The sequence below is a fragment of the Aquarana catesbeiana genome, linkage group LG05 (assembly GCF_042186555.1).
Source record: "Aquarana catesbeiana isolate 2022-GZ linkage group LG05, ASM4218655v1, whole genome shotgun sequence".
Classification (NCBI taxonomy): Eukaryota; Metazoa; Chordata; class Amphibia; order Anura; family Ranidae; genus Aquarana; species Aquarana catesbeiana.
Genome location: NC_133328.1, coordinates 625,824,196 through 625,845,678, shown reverse-complemented (window position 1 = coordinate 625,845,678; position 21,483 = coordinate 625,824,196). Strand labels below are relative to the sequence as shown.

Below are 21,483 nucleotides of genomic sequence, written 5' to 3'. Positions count from 1 at the left end.
GCTGTAACCCCTTGTTAGACAAATTGAAGTTGGCAGGACACTGTAACTAGCAGAACTTGTCCGGGCATGTCGCTCAGCACTGACTGTGCCCAAGCAATTGTGAGCAGGTAACCGCTGACTTTTCCGGTGGTTGCCAATAGCAACAATAAAGTTTGTAGCCCATGCCTCACTGAAAGTAACACTCTTAGCACAGTCCCGCCTGCAGGCACCCGCAGGCTTACCCCGATCACCCTGGGCAACAGTAGACACTTCCAGGCACACTTTACTGTTTAAAGCAGGAGTTTTAAGCATAAGTTCAGAATGTCCAGCAATAGCAGATCGCTGGACATATTTGTAATCTATGGGCCTTGATCGCCCGCCGTGGTTGCAACGGGTGACAGCACATTTTAAAAGTTACTGAATTGCAGGTTTAAAGTATAAGTATCTGTCCCAGCCTCGGTTGGGCAACTGGGTAAGCAGGTATCAATATTTGAACTTAAAGGCAGCTCCCGCTGGTTGCTATGGACAACGGCACTCAAAGCTGAATGCAGGCAGAGCACACAGATCCTTCCCCTAAGTTTGATTCCTCAATGGTTGGACAAAGAGCAGTTCCCCTCGGCTCAATCAACTTGGTTGCTAGGGGCAATGGCTGGCAGGTTACCCGTGAACAGGTGGTCCTGGAACGAGCCCCCAAATGTAGCGGTACCCTCATGAGGGCTGCTGAGTATAGTAGTCCACCTGTCCTGCCCAGCCAGGCACACGATTTCCAGTCACTCTCAGACAGAAACAGTCCATGCACTTTGTTTTAATTTTATTGAGGGGAATTAACTTGAATGGGGATGGGGAACTTATGAGATGCCCAGGTGATCAAAAGTCAAAGTTGGGACTACTATAAACATTGCAGTATTTGGAAACTCCTTCTCTCCTCCTGCATATTGCTTCCTTTCTTCCAGACCAACTAGCACTGATTTATAGGCCTAGCACCCTCATGGCTGCAGCTGCCTCTTCTCCTGCCCATCCATCCACAGTCCACTCTTCTGGTTCTACACCCATCCCAGACTGCTCTCTCCCAATCCTCTCAGACATGCCTCCCCAGTTCTCCTGACTGTGCATCACTCACCAACCCTCCCAGCTGTGACCTGTTGTTCCTCCCTGGGGACTTACCTGGCAGTGCTCTCTCCCACTGTCTTCTCCTTGCTCAAGTGCCTCCAGTCCAGGACACCTCCACGTGTTCTCAGAGGGTCCCATCTGCACCCAAGCCCAGGCCCAAGGCCCCACCCCCTAGACTGGGGAGCTCTCTAAAAAGCCACCAACAGCCTAGCACTCCATCTCCAGCTTCTTCCTGAACAACTCCTCCCTAGCTGGGCTGACCCTGGGTATTTAAGTAGGCCTGTCCCATGCCAATCCAGTTTGGGGATTGGTCAGGACGCCCCAGAATACTCCAGGTGACTCCACCTCCCCTCCAGCCTCTCTTTCCCAGAAAGTGCTGGAAGATTCTAGAAAGAAGTAGGAGGTCCTAGTGATGCCACCCGTGAGTCACCCAGCACTGCCCTGAGCCACTCCCAGCCAAGATCAAAACACACCCAGGCTTGGTGGTCAGCCAAGCCTGGAAATTTACCTTCTCTCAAAAAAAGTCTATCTTACTCTTCTAGCACACTAGAGGGTGGTACACTAAGCTATTGCTAGACTTGCCAGGCTTTACAAGTTTGTTAAACAATTGCAGCAAATCTGCATTGCATGACTCCAGATCAACTTTCTTTGCAAACATTCTGCAAGTCTGCTGCTAGTTCTGGTTCAGTTATGTTGTGCAATAATAGTCATTCCACCACAGGGGGCACTGTGGCTGAATTTTCATGCTGTAGACTCGCAGAGCTCTTGGTGTAGACTCACCACTGCAACTTTGCTCTTGCTAGAGACTTGCCATGCAAATTTGTTACAAATTGGTAAAGTGTCAACTAGAACTTGTGCTTCAAGGGCTCTGCAAGTGTACAACTTGCCAGGAAAGATGTGTAGCAGGTTACCAGACTTACAATTCAACACTGCCACAAATTAGTGGCAAGTTGTCTTTGCTATCTGGGTAGTTGTGCTCTTGTGGTGTCACCCCATCACATGTGCTCCTGGTAATCACTATGAGTGGCTTTGCTGACACACATTAAAAAAATATTACTTGCTGATCCTGCCAAGATCTTTGTTCATGCACTTCCTGTTCTATGGTGACAACTGCCTTCCCAGGAAGGAAACAACTATTCAAACGTTAAAGCTTAGATGTGATTTCAGTGGTTGGGTTTGGACTTATCTTAACAATGTATGCCTGGCGAACCATTAAGGGGTACTTAATGTCAGAGGTGGTCTCCCGATCATGTGATTGGCTGCAAAACCTGATTGTGACAGATTACGTACCTAGTACGTAATTTGACACTTCCAGGTCTGGCGAGCACGTGCGCTGCCAGCGACCTACTTCCGCTGTGATTATACACAGCGGGAGCCCAGCGGGCGGGTCCGCTGGAACCCGCCAATTGCACAGGACACAGGCAGAACGACAATCAGCCTATGTAAACAAGGCAGATTGTCGTTCTGTCAGAAGGGAAGGCATAGATCCTGTGTTTCTGCAAAGCAGGAACACAGACCTTTGACTTCCCCTAGTCAATGTACCTCCCCCACAGTGAGTAAGCAAAACCTAGGCATATAACCCTTTGACATGAGGACTGTATTTGTTATCAAGGTTTTCACACAAGGATTGTATTTATTTCTTATAATATTATATTAGCGCAGCACTTTATGTATAGATATTTCTTCTATTGGTCGAATGCTCTTTACCTCTTTTGGTTGAATGTTCTCAAATTTTGTCTTTAGAACTGAATGTTTAGGAATGTTACATTCACCCTGAGAATGGCAACAAATAGAAACTGACATTTCCCACATACTACATTACATATTACTTTCACGTGAATGTCAAAACATTTACACAGCACATTTTCTGTAAATAAACCCCAATGTGAGCTGTTTCAGCTATCTAAGCCCAGTCACACCTCCTGGATACAACATATGGGTTCCAACCAACTACCAGTCTATGAAAGGCCTTGGTTCAGTTTATTCCAGCCATCACAATCAAGGCTGCAACTCCTCCTTCTCTCCACTAGATGGCACTCGTAACACTGTTCCCTGATCTATTCACTGATAATTTTGAAAGGGCCAGTAACATTAAACAGATTTATAACAGATTTATATAGCGCCAACAATTTACACAGTTCTATACATATTGTACTTTACCATCAGTCCCCATCTTTAAAGAGCTTACAATCTAAGGTCCCTATCTCACATGTGTGTGTATATATATATATATATCAGGGATATGTAATTAGAGGACCTCCAGCTGTTGCAAAACTACATGCCTCTGCCTCTAGGTGTCATGCTTGTGGCTGTCAGAGTCTTGCTATGATTAATGGGACTTGCAGTTCTGCAACAGCTGGAGGTCTGCTAATTGCATATCCCATATATATATATATATATATATATATATATATATATATATATATATATACACAGTATCTCACAAAAGTGAGTATACCCCTCACATTTTTGTAAATATTTTATTCTACCTTTTCATGTGACAACACTGAAGAAATGACACTTTGCTACAATGTAAAGTAGTGAGTGTACAGCTTGTATAACAGTGTAAATTTGCTGTCCCCTCAAAATAACTCAACACACAGCCATTAATGTCTAAACCGCTGGCAACAAAAGTGAGTACACCCCATAAGTGAAAATGTCCAAATTGGGCCCAATTATCCATTTTCCCTCCCCGGTGTCATGTGATTCGTTAGTGTTACAAGGTCTCAGGTGTGAATGGGAAGCAGGTGTGTTGAATTTGGTGTTATCGCTCTCACTTTCTAATACTGGTCACTGGAAGTTCAACATGGCACCTCATGGCAAAGAACTCTCCGAGGATCTGAAAAAATGAATTGTTGTTCTACATAAAGATGGCCTAGGCTATAAGAAGATTGCCAAGACCCTGAAACTGAGCTGCAGCATGGTGGCCAAGACCATACAGCGGTTTAACAGGACAGGTTCCATTCAGAACAGGCCTCGCCATGGTCAATCAAAGATGTTGAGTGCACATGCTCAATGTCATATCCAGAGGTTGTCTTTGGGAAATAGAAGTATGAGTGCTGCTAGCGTTGCTGCAGAGGTTGAAGAGGTGGGGGGTGGTCAGCCTGTCAGTGCTCAGACCATACGCCACACACTGCATCAGATTGGTCTGCATGGCTGTCATCCCAGAAAGAAGCCTCTTCTAAAGATGATGCACAAGAGCCTGCAAACAGTTTGCTGAAAACAAGCAGACTAAGGACATAGATTACTGGAACCATGTCCTGTGGACCAAGATAAACATATTTGGTTCAGATGGTGTCAGGCGTGTGTTGCGGCAACCAGGTGAGGAGTACAAGACAAGTGTGTCTTGCCTACAGTCAAGCATGGTGGTGGGAGTGTCATGGTCTGGGGCTGCATGAGTGCTGCCGGCACTGGGGAGCTACAGTTCATTGAGGGAACCATGAATGCCAACATGTACTGTGACATACTGAAGCAGAGCATGATCCCCTCCCTTCGGAGACTGGGCCTCAGGGCAGGATTCCAACATAACGACCCCAAACACACCTCCAAGATGACCACTGCCTTGCTAAAGAAGCTGAGGGTAAAGGTGATGGACTGGCCAAGCATGTCTCCAGACCTAAACTCTATTGAGCATCTGTGGGGCATCCTCAAACCAAACTTGGAGGAGCACAAGGTCACTAATATCCACCAGCTCTGTGATGTCATCATGGAGGAGTGGAAGAGGACTGTTGTAACGTGTGAAGCTCTGGTGAACTCCGTGCCCAAGAGGGTTAAGGCAGTGCTGGAAAATAATGGTGGCCACACAAAATATTGACACTTTGGGCCCAATTTGGACATTTTCACTTAGGGGTGTACTCACTTATGTTGCCAGTGGTTTAGACATTAATGGCTGTGTGTTGAGTTATTTTAAGGGGGCAGCAAATTTACACTGTTATACAAGCTGTACACTCACTACTTTACATTGTAGCAAAATGTCATTTCTTCAGTGATGTCACATGAAAAGATAGATGAAAAAATTTACAAAAATGTGAGGGGTGTACTCATTTTTGTGAGATACTGTGTGTGTATATATATATATATATATATATATATATATATATATTATATATATATATATATATATATATATATATATATATATATATTTACAGTATATACATGGACCAATTTAAACAGAAGCAGTATACACAGAGTGCAGTGAATTCAGAATAAGCAAGTACAATACAGTTAGACCCGTCAAATCATGATTATTACCAAAAAAATCAGCTCATGTTTAGCCACTGAGACACAGGCTCAGGTATCCCTGAAAAGTATTCAGTTTATCAATACCCCTGTGATATATAAATTATATTAAACCCCTTTATGTGTGTACAGCTTATAAACCTACTAAATGTGTATGGAGAAGATAACAGTCAAAGGCAGCATCAAATATTCATGCCTCCAACTGTCATATTAAATATTCAAATATACATAGATGAGTCTGCTAACACAATACTATAGGCTCAATTCACAAAGCTTTAGAGTGTATGCAACTCTAACAATAAATGTCTCTTCTTGGCCCCCTTTTGTTCTGTTATTTATTCAATTAAAAGTTTTATGTTATATCTGTTCAATTAGAGATAAAACAATCTGTTGATCCTGCCAGAAATTTTGCGAGTGGATAACTTCCTGTGCTCCCTGCCTCTGCTGCACATTAGTTACTACGGAACACCTCCCCCTATGTTATAGAAGTCTGTGGCCCTGTCCTAAGATAACATGCTGCTCCTCCATAAATGCAGTATATTGAGTAAGTGTTATCATGTTAGGAAGTATGTAATTGGCAGGTGAAAATAAGGGGGAAGAAAAATGAAAAAAAAAGAAAACAAATGCAGCCACCACTTCTAAGGACTGGTAAGCTGCAATCTCCCTCTTTTTCATGGCTTAGATATTATATGTAGTTCAAATGACTCAAGAATTGCAGTCGCCATAGTTAATGCATATCTAAGCCAAAAACAATGTATCATTTTATATCAGGCTGCTTTTAGTTTATTTCCTGAATCCTGTTGTTCCTTTGGGGACCAAAGACTTTTGGTGGGGGGAGTGTGTAGCCAGGTTTGTAGTAGTTAAAGAGGAAGTAAACCCTGGTGTGGTTTTCTTCCTTTCTTCTTCCCTGTAAAGGCATAATGTGCTAGTATGCATCGCATACTAGCAAACTATGTGACACTTACCTGCAAATGAAGCCGGCGTCATCCCAGCTGCAGGACGCATCCATCTTCGCCTGTCTTCCTTCCGGGGCCGTGGACTATGGCTGTGTGACTGGCTGGAGCCCCGTGACGTCACTCTTTGCGTGGGAGCTGCCAGTCACTGCACTGCACATTTGCGTGGGAGCTGCCAGTCACGGCACACGCTCCTGAAGAAACGGCACAGGCAGCCGTTCCTTCAGAGCGCATGCGCCGAAGATATCATCGGCACAGTATACAGTAAATATCTCCTAAACGGTGCACATTTAGGTGATATTTACAGTACCTATAGGTAAGCCTTTTCTTCTAGGTTTACCTATAGGTACAACTTACACAGGTTACACGGGGAGGTTTACAACCTCTTTAAAGTGATTGTAAAGCTTCAAAAATATTTAAATAAAAAAAAACAAAAAAACAAGCATGTTATACTTACCTGCTTTGTGCAATGGTTTTGCACAGAGCAGCCAGATCTTCCATTTCTCAAGACCCTCGCTGGTGCTCCTGGTTCCTCCGCCACTACCAAATGCCCCCATAGAAAGGCGCTCGCTAGGGGGGCACGCAAGCTGGCTTGCTCCTGAGCTGCCCTGTCTGCATCTATTGACAAACACAGGGTGGCTCGACCCTGCCCCCCCCCCACTCCCTTGTCACAGAATTTGATTGACAACCCTCCAACTACTACTTCGTCTGGACAGCTTGGTCTGTTAAAGGAAGTTGAGATTTACTGGTCAGATCACCAGGTGAAGATAAAAGGAAAATCCTAAAAAACTCCCCAAGACTAATGTTACCACCACATCTAAGAATTAGTGAGCTGCAATAAAATAATATATATTTTTTTAATGTAGATACGCTTTTAGGCCTCATTCACACCTAGGAATATTGAGAATTGCGTTGTGTTTGTGCGCGTTCTCGAGCTATGCACATAGGGCAGCCCATTAATTTCAATAGAATGCGCTACACGCAACAAACCTAGCAAAGTAGCTTGCATAACTTTTTGCCATGTTGAGTCTTGCCAGCTTTGCCACTTTTGTTGTGCGGTTTTCCGCACAGAAAAATGCATATCAGCTTGCTGTGTTTCAGTTGCCATTACCATTGAATGTCACACGCTTTGTGTAAATGCCTGCAACAACGGCATTATTGTGCTCAGGTGTGAATGGAGCCTAATGATCTACAAGGTGAACAATTAACTTTGATGACCGTCATTTTTTAGTCCTCCTACCTTTGTATTTGGTTCCTTTAAGGATTTTTACATTTTGCAGGCAATTGTACAGGAGTGACGGACACAAAATCACATACCGGAGCTTGACAGTCTCATATTTCAGGCAGTGGGGTAGGGAGGCACTTAAGGTGCCATACATGATTTGAAATTGTGGGAAACTATAGTCACACAATATTTTGCACAGCAGAAATCAGAGAAGAAGCGGCTTATACTGTAGGATGATCCAACCCCCCACAGTGCTGCCAGCCTAACATGTTTCAGACACCGGCAGCGGGAGGGAGAAGTGTTTAAGCCCCCCATTCAACAACCTATTAACCTTTAGATTTATAGGCACATTGATCTTTATTTCACATTTATTTTTCAGGGTCTTCCAGGAGAAAAAGGAGAGAAAGGAGAACAAGGAAATGAGGGCGATACAGTAAGTAGCTTTTTTAGTACTAGTTGCTGTGATCTTGTCGCTCAGTGTGATGATGGAGACAAGCTGTTTAGGTTATTGTTACAATGATTAGCTTAATCTCTCTCTTCCTCTTGTAGCTGGAATGTGTAATGGTGCAGACATAGGCTATGGAAATGCCTGCTCTCATATATGATGAACATTGATCAATGGGGGCCATGCACGGCCCATTTCCCTTTGGAGCCAGCAGTATTTGCCAGCTCTCGCCCCGCTACACTTGCGCTCTTGGGGTTACTAGAGTGCACAGGGACACTAGGGAGACCCTGGAGTGCACAAGAACACTAGGGGCCCTGGATAAACTTGGGTCACAGGAGGTACAGCAGCACTAGGGGCACTGGGATGGGGACATTCTAGTGCCCATGAGCACTGGGGTCACTGGAGTGCGCAGGATCACTGGGAGACACTGGGGTCACTGGAATGCAGAGGAGCATTAGGGGCACTGGAGACAAGGGTCACTGAAGTGCACAGGAGCAATAGGGGCACTGGAGTCACTGGAGTGCACAAAAGCACTAGGGACACTGGACACACTAGGGTCACTGGAGTGCACAGTAGCACTAGGGACACTGGAGACACTGGGGTCACGGAAGTGCACAGGAGCAGTAGGGACACTGGAGACACTGGGATCACTGGAGCGCACAGGAGCACAAGGGGCACTAGAGACACTGGAGTGCACAGGAGTATTAGGGGCACTGAAGACACTGGGATCACTGGAGTGCACAGGAGCACTAGGGGGAACTGCAGACACTGGGGGCACCGGAGTGCACAGGAGCACTAAGGACACTGGGTTCACTGGAGTGCACAGGAGCATTATTAGCACTGGGAGACACAAGGGTCACTGGAGTGCACAAGAGTACTAAGGGCATGGGGACACTGGGGTCACTGGAGTGTACAGGAGCACTATGGGCATTGGGAGACACTAAGGGTCACAGGAGTTCACATGAGCACTAGGGACACTGGAAGACACTGAGTCACTGAAGTGCACAGGAGCACTAGGGTCACTGGAGTGCACAAGAGCACTAGGGCCACTGGGGCCACTGGAGTGCACAGGAGCACTGGGGCACTGGGAAACACTGGGGTCACTGGAATGCATAGGAGCACAGGGAGGCACTAAGGTCACTGGAATGCAATAGAGCACTAGGGGCACTGGAGACACTGGGATTCACTGGGCTGCACAAGAGCACTAGGGACACTGGAGACACTGGTCACTGGAGTACACAGGAGCACTAGTAGAACTGAAAGACACAAGGGTCACTGGAGTGCACAAGAGCACTAGGGGCATGGAGACACAGGGATCACTGGAGTGCACAGGAGCACTGAAAAAACACTGGGGTCACTGGAGTGCACAAGAGCACTGAGAGACACTGGGGTCACTGGAGTCCACAGGATCACTAGGGACACTGGGGTCACTGGAGTGCACAGGAGCACTTGGGGCACTGGGAAACACTGGGGTCACTGGAATACACAGGAGCACAGGGAGGCACTGAGGTCACTAGAATGCAGTAGAGCACTAGGGGCACTGGAGACACTGAGGTCACTGGAGTGAACATGAACACTAGGGGCACTGGAGACACTGGGGTATCTGGAATGCATAGGAGCACTAGGGGCACTGAAGACACTGGGGTCACTGGAGTGCACATGAGCACTGGTAGACACTGAGGTCACTGGAATGCATTGAAGCACTGGGGGACATTGTGGTCACTGGAATGCTGAGGAGCACTAGGGGCGCTGGGGTCACTGGAGTGGATGGGACAGTGGGCGACACTGGGGTCACTGAAGTGCACAGGAGCATTGGGAGACACTGGGGTCACTGGAATGCAGAGGAGTACTAGGGGCACTGGAGACACTGGGGTCACTGGAGTGCACAGGAGCACTAGGGGCACTGGAAAATACTGGGGTCATTGGAATGTACAGGAGCACAAGGAGGCACTGACGTCACTGAATGCAGTAGAGCACTAAGGGCACTGGAGACACTGAGGTCACTGGGGTGCACAGAAGCACTAAGGGCACTGGAGACACTGGGGTCACTGGGGTGCACAGGAGCACTAGGGGCACTGGGAGACACTGGGGTCACTGGAGCACTAGGGGCACTGGAGACACTGGGGTCTCTGGAGTGCACAAGAGCACTAGGGACACTGGAGACACGGGGGTTACTGGAATCCAGAGGAGCACTAGGGGCACCGGAAAACATTGGGGACAGGGGAGTACAGAGGAGCACTAGGGGCACTGGAGTGCACAGGAGCACTAGAGGCACTGGGGGACATTGGGGTCACTGAAGTGCACAGGAGCACTGGCAAAAACTGGGGTCGCTGGAATGCAGTGAAGAACTAGGGGCACTGGAGACCCGGGGGGCACTGGGAGACACTGCAGTCACTGAAGTGCACAGGAGCACTGGGAGACACTGGGGTCACTGTAGTGCACAGGAGCACTGGGGTCACTGGAGTGCACAGGAGCACTAGGGCCACTGGAGTGCACAGGAGCACTAGGGCCACTGGGAGACACTGTGGTCACCGGAGTGCAGAGGAGCACTGGGAGACACTGGGGTCACTGGAGTGCACAGGGGCACTGGGAGACACTGCAGTCACTAGAGTGCGCATGAGCACTGGGAGACCCTGAGGTCACTGAAGTGCACAGGAACACTAGGGGCACTGGAGACACTAGAGTCTCTGGAGTGCACAAGAGCACTAGGGACACTGGAGACACGGGGGTTACTGGAATCCAGAGGAGCACTAGGGGCACCGGAAGACATTGGGGACACGGGAGTACAGAGGAGCACTAGGGGCACTGGGGTCACTGGAATGTAGAGGAGCACTGGGGCACTGGGGTCACTGGAGTACATGGGAGCACTAGGGGCACTAGAGACACTGGGGGTCACTGGAGTGCACAGGAGCACTAGGAACACTGGAGTCAAGTGTCTCCAGTGCCAATAGCAGCAAGTGGCTCGGCTTAGGTGTAGATTCTTCCAAAGTCATTCACACTTCATTGATAGGAGCATTTGACCTGCTTCTAGCTGCTTTTTGACCTGCTTCAACAGGTTTGGCATTCCCATAGACTTATATAGGTATGCAAAATCTTTTAAGGCAAACAATATCCAATCAACACAGATCCTAAAATATCAGTTGTCTGTTTTCTTTTCAGGGACCCAAAGGGCCTCCGGGAGACATAGGACCTATGGGGCCTGTAGGACCACAGGTATGCAGTTTATTTTTAAGTTATTTGTATCCTGATCTTTTAGTTTTGGAAAATGTGAGTCCGCTCCCCTTCCCCCAACATGACAGTACGGATGCCTGGCAAGTTTTATGCTAGGCACCCAACGCTGTTACATGGGGGTGAAGAGAGAATCCTTAGTATAATGCAGGCTCTGAGTAGGATGGACTTGGAGCTTACACAGCACCTCTTCTCCTCACTGTTGTTGGTTGACATGAGTGATGGGGTAACGGAGAGGGGGGAAGTATTAGCCCAGGGCTACACATGTAACAAAACCTTTCCACTATTGAGAGATTTAAAGCTGACGTTTAATCTGTTTATATTTTGTCTTCCCTGGTTCCTCCTTTCAAATATTGCCACCTTTCAATTTGTCTCAAATATGAGTTTCATATATTCATGTTGATGAAGTCCTCAATTGCCACTGAGGGAGTAAGGGAGCGGCCAAGGCTTTCTATGCATTTCTTGACTCAAAGTCCATATCATCAGGAGGTGAGATCCTTAATTGTCACAGAAGGAGTAAGGGAGAGGCCGCGGCTCTCAATGCATTTCTTGGGTCAAAGTTTATTTCATCAGGAGATGAAGTCCTCCATTGTCACAGAGGGAGTAAGGGAGAGACCATGGCTTTCTATGTTTCTTGGATCAAAGTTCATTTAATCAAAAGTAGGATGTCCTCAGTTGTCACATAGGGAGTAAGGGAGAGGCCAGGGCTCTCTGTGCTTTTCTTGGATCAAAGTACATTTCAATAGGAGATAAAGTCCTTCAATGCCACAGAGGTAGTAGGGAGAGGCCATGTCTCTCAATGCATTTCATGGATTAAGGCTCATTTAATCAACTAGAGGATGTAAAGGAGAGGCCAGGGCTCTCTCTGCATTTCTTGGATCAAAGGTCATTTCATCACGAGGAAAATTTCACAATTGCCACAGAGGGATTAAGGGAGAGGCCAGGGCTTGCTATGTGTTTCTTGGATCAAAGTCCATTTCATCCAGGGAAGGAAGTCCTCATTTGCAACAGAGGGAGTAAGGGAAAGGCCACGGCTCTCTATGCGTTTCTTGAGTCAAAGTCCATTTCATGAAGGGAAGAAATCCTCAATTGCTACAGAGGGAGTAAGGTAGAGGCCAAGGCTTTCTACGCATTTCTTGGGTCAAAGTCCATTTAATCAGAAGATGTGGTTCTCAATTGCCACAGAGGGAGTAAGAGAGAGGCCAGGGCTGACTTCCCAGTCATTTTATAAGCTTGACGATGTCATAGGAAGTAAAAAAAACTGTTTCTCACTTACAGGAACTTAAAAAAATACTGTTGGGACATGATCTAGAGAGGAAGAGGGATGTTTGGGGGGAAATTTGGGTAAAGCCTTGACATACATTCTACAATAGACAGGTGACAATTGAGCTTGCCTGCATTCACCATCATGGCCAGAAGGTGGTACCAGCTGATACACCGTATTCATTCTATAGTCTCATCCACATTATGTTGGTTGAAGCAGATGCTTTTCTAACCGTCTTTGTAGCAATGGTATTACTTAGGAAAATGTGACCTTGCCTCTGTTATTCCGTATCTGGGCAGCATAACGAGGTTGTGAATGAAATGCACCAGCTCAGCACTTTCTGCACACAGAGCAATCACGTTGGCCCCATCACTTTGCATGACAGTAGCTTCCCGGTACGACGCCTGTATTCGAATCTGCTCCTGAAAGAGGACCCTCGGGGGAGACAGATAAATAAGTCAGTGGTAATAAAACCTGAAACCTGTCAGATCCATACATCCAATCTACCTGCCCCTTTTATTATAGTAATGAAAAATCCCCGTCACATGGTCCCCTGGGTATACATATTTCAGCCATAGGCCAGCTTTGCTTTACCATATTCCTTTCTTTGTCATGTCGGCTGTGTATGCTTCATTATTTGGTTATATGTAATGGGAACCTCCCAGAATAGAGACATGGAAGCTGCCACTGCTGATTTCATGTAAAAACTGCAAGCTCAATCTCAGGGCCAGTGACAAGGGGTGGGCAGGAGGGGAAGCTGGACACTGCAGTATCATGTCAGGTTTGGGGGGCACCATGAGGAGATTGGGGGGGTAATTTGTGTTGTGAGGGGGAATTTGGGGGGGGCAGCAGGGGGTAAGAATTGTTCTAGGATTGTTCTAGGAGAGGAAATTTGGGGAGGTGTGCTAGCACTGGTGATTTGGGGGATTTGTGTTGCAAGGGGGGATGGGGGAAGAGGTTTTGTGCTAGGAGGGGGATTTGTGCTAAGAGGGGAATTTTTTGGGGGGGGTGGGGGATTTAGTAGAGATGATTGAGGGGTATATGTGCTAGGAGGAGAGCATTTGGGGGAGGGAAGATTTGTACTAGAAGGTTGGGGGGGGGGGGGGGTGAGGAGGAGAGGATTCGTGCTCAGAGAGGAATAGTATATAGTATATCTAAATTAAATATAAATATATATATATATATATATATATATATATATATATATATATATATATACTACCGTTCAAAAGTTTGGGGTCACACTGAAATGTCCTTATTTTTGAAGGAAAAGCACTGTACTTTTAAATGAAGCTAACTTTAAACTAGTCCTAACTTTAAACAAATATACTCTATACATTGCTAATGTGGTAAATGACTATTCTAACTGCAAATGTCTAGTTTTTGGTGCAATATCTACATAGGTGTATAGAGGCCCATTTCCAGCAACTATCACTCCAGTGTTCTAATGGTACAATGTGTTTGCTCATTGGCTCAGAAGGCTAATTGATGATTAGCAAACCCTTGTGCAATCATGTTCACACATCTAAAAACAGTCTAGCTCCTTCCAGAAGCTACAAAACTGACCTTCCTGTGAGCAGATTGAGTTTCTGGAGCATCACATTTGTGGGGTCAATTAAACGCTCAAAATGGCCAGAAAAAGAGAACTTTCATCTGAAACTCGACAGTCTATTCTTGTTCTTAGAAATGAAGGCTATTCCATGCGAGAAATTGCAAAGAAATTGAAGATTTCCTACAACGGTGTGTACTACTCCCTTCAGAGGACAGCACAAACAGGCTCTAACCAGAGTAGAAAAAGAAGTGGGAGGCCGCGTTGCACAACTAAGCAAGAAGATAAGCACATTAGAGTCTCTAGTTTGAGAAACAGACGCCTCACAGGTCCCCAACTGGCATCTTCATTAAATAGTACCCGCAAAACACCAGTGTCAACATCTACAGTGAAGAGGCGGCTGCGGGATTTTGGGCTTCAGGGCAGAGCGGCAAAGAAAAAGCCATATCTGAGACTGGCCAATAAAAGAAAAAGATTAAGATGGGCAAAAGAACACAGACATTGGACAGAGGAAGACTGGAAAAAAGTGTTGTGGACGGATGCCAAAGGTGTGCAATGCTGTAATTGCTGCAAAAGGAGGATTCTTTGATGAAAGTAAAGTTTGATGTAAAAACAATGTTATTTCAAATACAAATCATTATTTCTAACCTTGTCAATGTCTTGACTCTATTTTCTATTCATTTCACAACGTATGGTGGTGAATAAGTGTGACTTTTCATGGAAAACACAAAATTGTTTGGGTAACCCCAAACTTTTGAACGGTAGTGTATGTATGTATATATATATATATATATATATATATATATATATATATATATATATATATATATATATATATATGTATACTATACTGACAGTCTGCAGAATCCTGGCATTGCCCCCACCATCTGCTGATGGAAGGTGCAATGCTTTACAGACAGTATTGTAAATAAATAGTAAATGCAAATTATATGCATTTATTTTTTTTTCTTACAAAAGGTGAACTTATCCTTTAACCACTTCAGCCCCGGAAGATTTTACCCCCTTCCTGACCAGAGCACTTTTTTTACAATTCGGCACTGCGTTGCTTTAACTGAGAATTGCGTGGCCATTCGAGGCTGTACCCAAACAAAATTTGTGTCTTTCTTTTGGTGGTATTTGATCAACTGTGCGGTTTTAATTTGTTTGTGCTATAAACAAAAAAAGAGCGACAATTTTGAAAAAAAAAAAAACAATATTTTTTTCTTTTTGCTATAACAAATATCCCCCAAAAATGTTTTTAAAAAAGAAATTTTTTCATAAGTTTAGGCCAATATATATTCTTCTACATATTTTTGGTAAAAGAAAATCGTAATAAGCGTATATTGATTGGTTTGCGCAAAAGTAATATTTATTTAAATATTTATGTATTTATGGCATTTTTATTATTTTACTAGTAATGGCGGTGATATTCGATTTTTAGTGATACTGCGACATTGTGGTGAACAGATCGGACACTTTTGACACATTTTTGGGACCATTGACATTTATACAGCGATCAATGCTATAAATATGCACTAATTACTGTATAAATGTCACTGGCAAGGAAGGGGTTAACACTATGGGGTGATCAAGGGCTTAACTGTGTGTTCCCTGAGTGTGTTCTAACTGTATGGGGATAGGACTGACTAGGAGAGGAGACAAATTGTTCCTACTTAGTAGAAACACACAATCTGTCTCCTCTCCTCTGACAGGACAGGGATTTGTGTTTACACAGACAAATCGCCATGCTGGCCCTTGTGCACACAATCGCACATGGCCGTTGGTGATCGCGACCGTGCATCGGGTCCCCCGCCGTGCAGCAGGGGGCGCACGGGCGTGCCTCTGGCGGAGCGCATACGTTCTCTGGTGGCTCTTAGAGGGAAACCCATATATGTACAGGATTTCACCCAGGAGAGCCATTGTGTCGCAGTAAGTTATTGATTTCTCTCTGGCATGTGTAGCAATATGTAAGACAAATGAAATTACATTTCTAGGCACCTCTTACACATGTGTTTATAGAACACTCCTGGTCACCGCCCACATACACGCCCAGGACGCCATTGCATTTCCCATTGATTTACTGGAATTGTGGTTCTAATTTACCCCCAAGTAATGACATCAGATGTGATGGTGGCACCTCCATAGATCCTTCCTAGGCATTCAGCCACAGTACAATATTAGCGTGCAAATGATGACATCACAAAGTAGAAAAAGCACGATTACGAAAAAAAGTAAAATACTCATTTAAAAACTGTTGTAGCATTTTGAATGGGGACCGAGAGTTATGCCCCGTACAGGCGGTCGGACTTTCCGATGGCAAATGTGCGATGGGAGCCTGTTGTCGGAAATTCCGACCGTGTGTGGGCTCCATCAGACATTTTCCGTCGGAATTTCCGACACACAAAATTTGAGACCCGGATCTCAAATTTTCCAGCAACAAAATCCGTTGTCGTAAATTCCAAACGTGTGTACACAATTCCGACGCACAAAGTTCCACGCATGCTCGGAATCAAGCAGAAGAGCCGCACTGGCTATTGAACTTCATTTTTGTCGGCTCGTCGTACGTGTTGTACTTCACCACGTTCTTGACGTTCGCAATTTCCGACAAGATTTGTGCGACCGTGTGTATGCAAGACAAGTTTGAGCCAACATCCGTCGGAAAAAAAAACATGGATTTTTTTGTCGGAAAATCCTATCGTGTGTACGGGGCATTAGAAGTGTAACGTTGGACGGATCCTGGAGTTCAGCTTTAATATTCATCAGGGACTCTGCCCGATGCATTTTATCATTCTCGGGAAGCAGTAAAACCTTTGTGAAGGTGGATGGTGTGCTGAGGTTGCTGGACTGAGCAATACACCATCACATTCACACCGATAACAAATGACTTTTATTGCTATGCTAAGAAGACCGCACATCGCTGAAATGCTCCGCAGGTTTATTACCCGGCTGGTCTTTCTCCTGGGGCCCTTTTTAAAGATGCTGAGTAATGAAGATTTCTTTAAAGCTGAACTCCAGGCAAACAGCCAGATATAGTTAAAATAATATATATTGGAGATGTTTTATCTGCCAAAGGATTTGATTTTCTGGCCATTTGGTCCTGAATTTTGCACAGCCCTACCAGACTGTACAGCCAACTTTATGACCGAAAGAGCTAAGTCACCTCCACCTCCAACGTGTGATTGAAGAATGAAGGGGCAGCAACTGACTGATGAGGTCATCTCTCTGCTCCTTCATATATTCAGCATGTCCCCGGTCAGCTCATGTGCGTGAGAGACATTGGACTGATCCAAAGTACAGCCCCTTCTTCTACCAATCTGAGTACTGCTATACAGGGGATGATTATAGGCTGGGAAAAGTCCAATTCAACATATTTTTACTAGATGCAATTAAAATACATTTCATTATTTTGTATACACAGAAATACACATTTACATTTATTGTTGAAAAGCGAGTCACATAGGGATTGTTCTGGCAGGTAACACTGTATGTAGTGGCAGAAAGGGGGGGGGGGGGGCTGTTAAGTGAACCTGTTTCTCTGCCATGGATGGGTAAAGCACATGTTTTACACATCCTTTCCTTTCAATTTTTCTTTACCTTACACTCCTTTCTCTCTCCCCTTCCATTCTATTCCTCTCCTCTCCCCTACCTCTCCTCTTCTCCAGCTCCCCTTCCCTACCTTTCTTTTCCTCCAGCATCCCTCCTCTCCTTTCCTCCCCTCTCTTCTCCTCTCCTATCCTCCAGCACCCCTCCCCTTCTCTTTTCTCCTCTATTCTCTTCCAACACCCCTCTATTTCTCTTTTCTCCTCTACTCTCTTCCAGCACCCCTCCCCTTTTCTCCTCGCCTCCAGCACCCCTCCCCTTCTCCTCTCTCTCCTCTTCTTCTCTCTCCTCTCCTCTAACAATTTTCCACTTATCTATGCTCCTCCTCTCCTCCAGCACCCCTCCCCTTCTCTCTTCTCCTCTCCTCTCCTTTTCTCTACTTTCCTTTCCTCCAGCACTTCTCCCCTTCTGTCCAGCACTTCTCCCCTTCTCTCCTCTCCTCCAGTGCCCCTTCCCTCCTCTCCTCTCCTCCAGTGTCTCTTCCCTTCTCTCCTTTCCTCCAGTGTCTCTTCCCTTCTCTCCTTTTCTCCAGTGCCCCTTCCCTTCTCTCCTCCAGTCTCTCTTTGCTTCTCTCCTCTCCTCCAGTGCCCCTTCCCTTCTCTCCTCTCCTCCAGTGCCCCTTCCCTTCTCTCCTCTCCTCCAGTGTCTCTTCCCTTCTCTCCTCTCCTCCAATGTCTCTTCCCTTCTCTCCTCTTCTCCAGTGCCCCTTCCCTTCTCTCCTCTCCTCCAGTGCCCCTTCCCTTCTCTCCTCTCCTCCAGTGCCCCTTCCCTTCTCTCCTCTCCTCCAATGTCTCTTCCCTTCTCTCCTCTTCTCCAGTGCCCCTTCCCTTCTCTCCTCTCCTCCAGTGCCCCTTCCCTTCTCTCCTCTCCTCCAGTGCCCCTTCCCTTCTCTCCTCTCCTCCAATGTCTCTTCCCTTCTCTCCTCTCATCCAATGTCTCTTCCCTTCTCTCCTCTTCTCCAGTGCCCCTTCCCTTCTCTCCTCTCCTCCAGTGCCCCTTCCCTTCTCTCCTCTCCTCCAGTGCCCCTTCCCTTCTCTCCTCTCCTCCAATGTCTCTTCCCTTCTCTCCTCTTCTCCAGTGCCCCTTCCCTTCTCTCCTCTCCTCCAGTGCCCCTTCCCTTCTCTCCTCTCCTCCAGTGCCCCTTCCCTTCTCTCCTCTCCTCCAGTGCCCCTTCCCTTCTCTCCTCTCCTCCAATGTCTCTTCCCTTCTCTCCTCTCATCCAATGTCTCTTCCCTTCTCTCCTCACCTCCAGCACCCCTCCTCTTTATTTCTTCTCATCTCTGTTCTCTCCTCCAGCACCCCTCCCCTTCTCTCTTCTCTTCCAGCTCCCCTCCCCTTCTCTCTTCTCCTCTCTCTCCTCTCATTCTCTCCTCTCCTCTCCTCCAACAATGTTTTACTTCTCTCCTCTTCTCCAGCACCCCTCCCCATTCTCTCTTCTCCTCTCTCTCTCCTCTCTCTCTCACCTCTCATTTTCTCCTCTCCAACAATGTTTTACTTATCTCCTCTCCTCAAGTACCCCTCCCCTTCTCTCTTCTCCTCTCCTCTAATTTTCTCTACTTTCCTTTCCTCCAGCACCCCTCCCCTTCTCTCCTCTCCAGCACCCCTTCTCTCCTCTTCTCTCTTCCCCTGTCTCCTCTCCTTTTCCTTTCACTAGTCTCCTCTCTTCTCCTCATTTCTCTATTCTCCTCTCTTTGATCTCTCCCCTCTCCTCTGTTTCCATTTTATCCCATCCCCTCTCTCTCTCTCCTCTCTTCTCCTCTATCCTCTCCTTTAGAACCCCTCCCCTCCCTTTGTATCCTCCAGCACTGGGCCAATGACAAGTACCAGCATTGTTATGTAGGCGAAAAAACAGCGAGTTGTATGTATGCATATCTCTCCTGTCCTGTACAGACATTGCTTACCTTACCTTCATTATACATTGTCCCTTGAATGTCCCTTTCATTCATTGGATTTCAGATCTTTCAATCACAAGCTGAGCGCCATGACCAAAGAGCATTATATTCCTGTTTGTACTATAGTTTGAATATGGTACAAAGGTGCCTTTATACCACACAAGTGTAAATTAGTTCTAGATGTGTCAGTCTCTTATGGCAACATAAAGAAATAGCTGAAATTTCCAACATTTCCAATGGCCATAGCCTTTGGCCAGCTTGGGGAATTCTGGATGTGTAGATGGACTAGCACATTAAAAGCTGTGTATGTATAAATGCAATCATCTATTTCCTTTATTCTTACATAGTTCAATATATTTCTGCAGGGTCCTAAAGGACTGGATGGGGCTAAAGGAGAGCGCGGACCAAAGGGAGATGCTGTAAGTATCCAATAAGAGCGACACACAAGATTGTCCCATGAAAATGACCAATCATTTGTGCTTTCTGATAGTCGGTCTTAGCTGTTTAATGTTAATCTTTGCAATTATACATGAATTCTTCTTAATTATTTTTAAAGAGGTTGTAAACCCTGGGAAAAAAAAAGAAAAAAAAAAAGAAAAAAAACTGTAAGACAAAGGCATAAAGTAGACAAGTGCACTGCCGAAAAATTTGTTCATTTTTGTCTCATTCTTTTTTGCTTTTTTTCCGTTTTTCAAGTCATTCGTTATGATCGCAATTCGTAAATTCGAAAATTCAAAAATATGAAAATAAGAATGAAAATATGAAAATTCGAAAGAATAACTAAAGAAACTAACTAATAATAACTAATGAATAAATTATAGGTATTGGAATTTCCTTTCAAATTTGGCTGTTAGTGAACCTAACGAATACAAATTTATCTGAAGTTATGAATTATCCAAAATAACGAATGCCGTATCTAAACAAATGGAACGTAATGAATTAAAAATTAATAAATAACAATAATAAATAACAATAACAATAATAATAAAAACGTTTTATTTTTTATTTGTTCCGTTCCATCTGTTTAGATATGGCATTCGTTATTTCAGATAATTCGTAACTTTGGATAAATTTGTATTCGTTACGTTCACTAACAGCCAAATTTTAAAGGAAATTCCAATATCTATAATTTAATAGTTATTATTAGTTAGTTAGTTAGTTTGTTAGTTATCCTTTCGAATTTTCAGATTTTCAAATGAACGAACTAACTAACTAATAATACCTAACTATAAAATGATTGGTATTGGAATTTATTTTACAATTTGGCTGTTAGTGAACGTAATGAATATGAATTTGTCCAAAGTTAGGAATTTTCTAAAATTACGAATGCAGCATCTAAACAGATGAAACAGAATTAATAAATAATAATAATAACAATAAAACGTTTTTATTATTATTATTAATTATTATTATTGTTATTTACTATTAATAATTCATTACGTTCCATTCGTTTATATGCGGCATTCGTTATTTCGGATAATTCGTAACTTCGGATAAATTTGTATTCATTACGTTTACTATCAGCCAAATTTGAAAGGAAATTCCAATACCTACAATTTAATAGTTAGTTATTATTAGTTAGTTATTCTTTCAAATTTTCACATTAATGTGTGTTGAAGCTGAAGCAAGTGTAATTGGGCCCTTACTCAGGAACAAAAATAGGGGGAAAAACCTGAGGGTTTAATATCGCTTTAAGCTCCGAGGGGTGGAGTGAAATGCGTTGGGACGTGGCCTGGTTGGAGCCCAGGCTGAGTTTCCCATATACCATCACGAGCGGTTTTGCTTCGATGTACAGCTACACGGGCATTTATTTTCATACACATTGACATCTGAAGCCGGGACAAGCTCCCTCCCCAGCCAGCACTCCAACAGTGAACTGAGGACTAGCATACCTTCCTAAACCATAGCTGCTCACACATGAGGTTTTTTTTGGTTCACACTGAAAAAAGAAGAAAGCGAAATATATACTGTACATGTGAATTTTGATTGGCTAGGA

At 44.8% G+C, this 21,483-nt stretch overlaps 1 protein-coding gene across 1 annotated transcript in view; it reads left to right on the top strand.

The window, feature by feature from the left end:
• COL22A1 (collagen type XXII alpha 1 chain) overlaps window positions 1–21,483 on the top strand; it is a 424,543-nt gene that overhangs the window by 241,413 nt on the left and 161,647 nt on the right. The window contains exons 33-35 of the mRNA XM_073632290.1: window positions 7,889–7,942; window positions 11,114–11,167; window positions 19,853–19,906. Coding sequence (XP_073488391.1) covers window positions 7,889–7,942; window positions 11,114–11,167; window positions 19,853–19,906 — 162 coding nt within the window. The remainder of the gene's footprint in view (window positions 1–7,888; window positions 7,943–11,113; window positions 11,168–19,852; window positions 19,907–21,483) is intronic.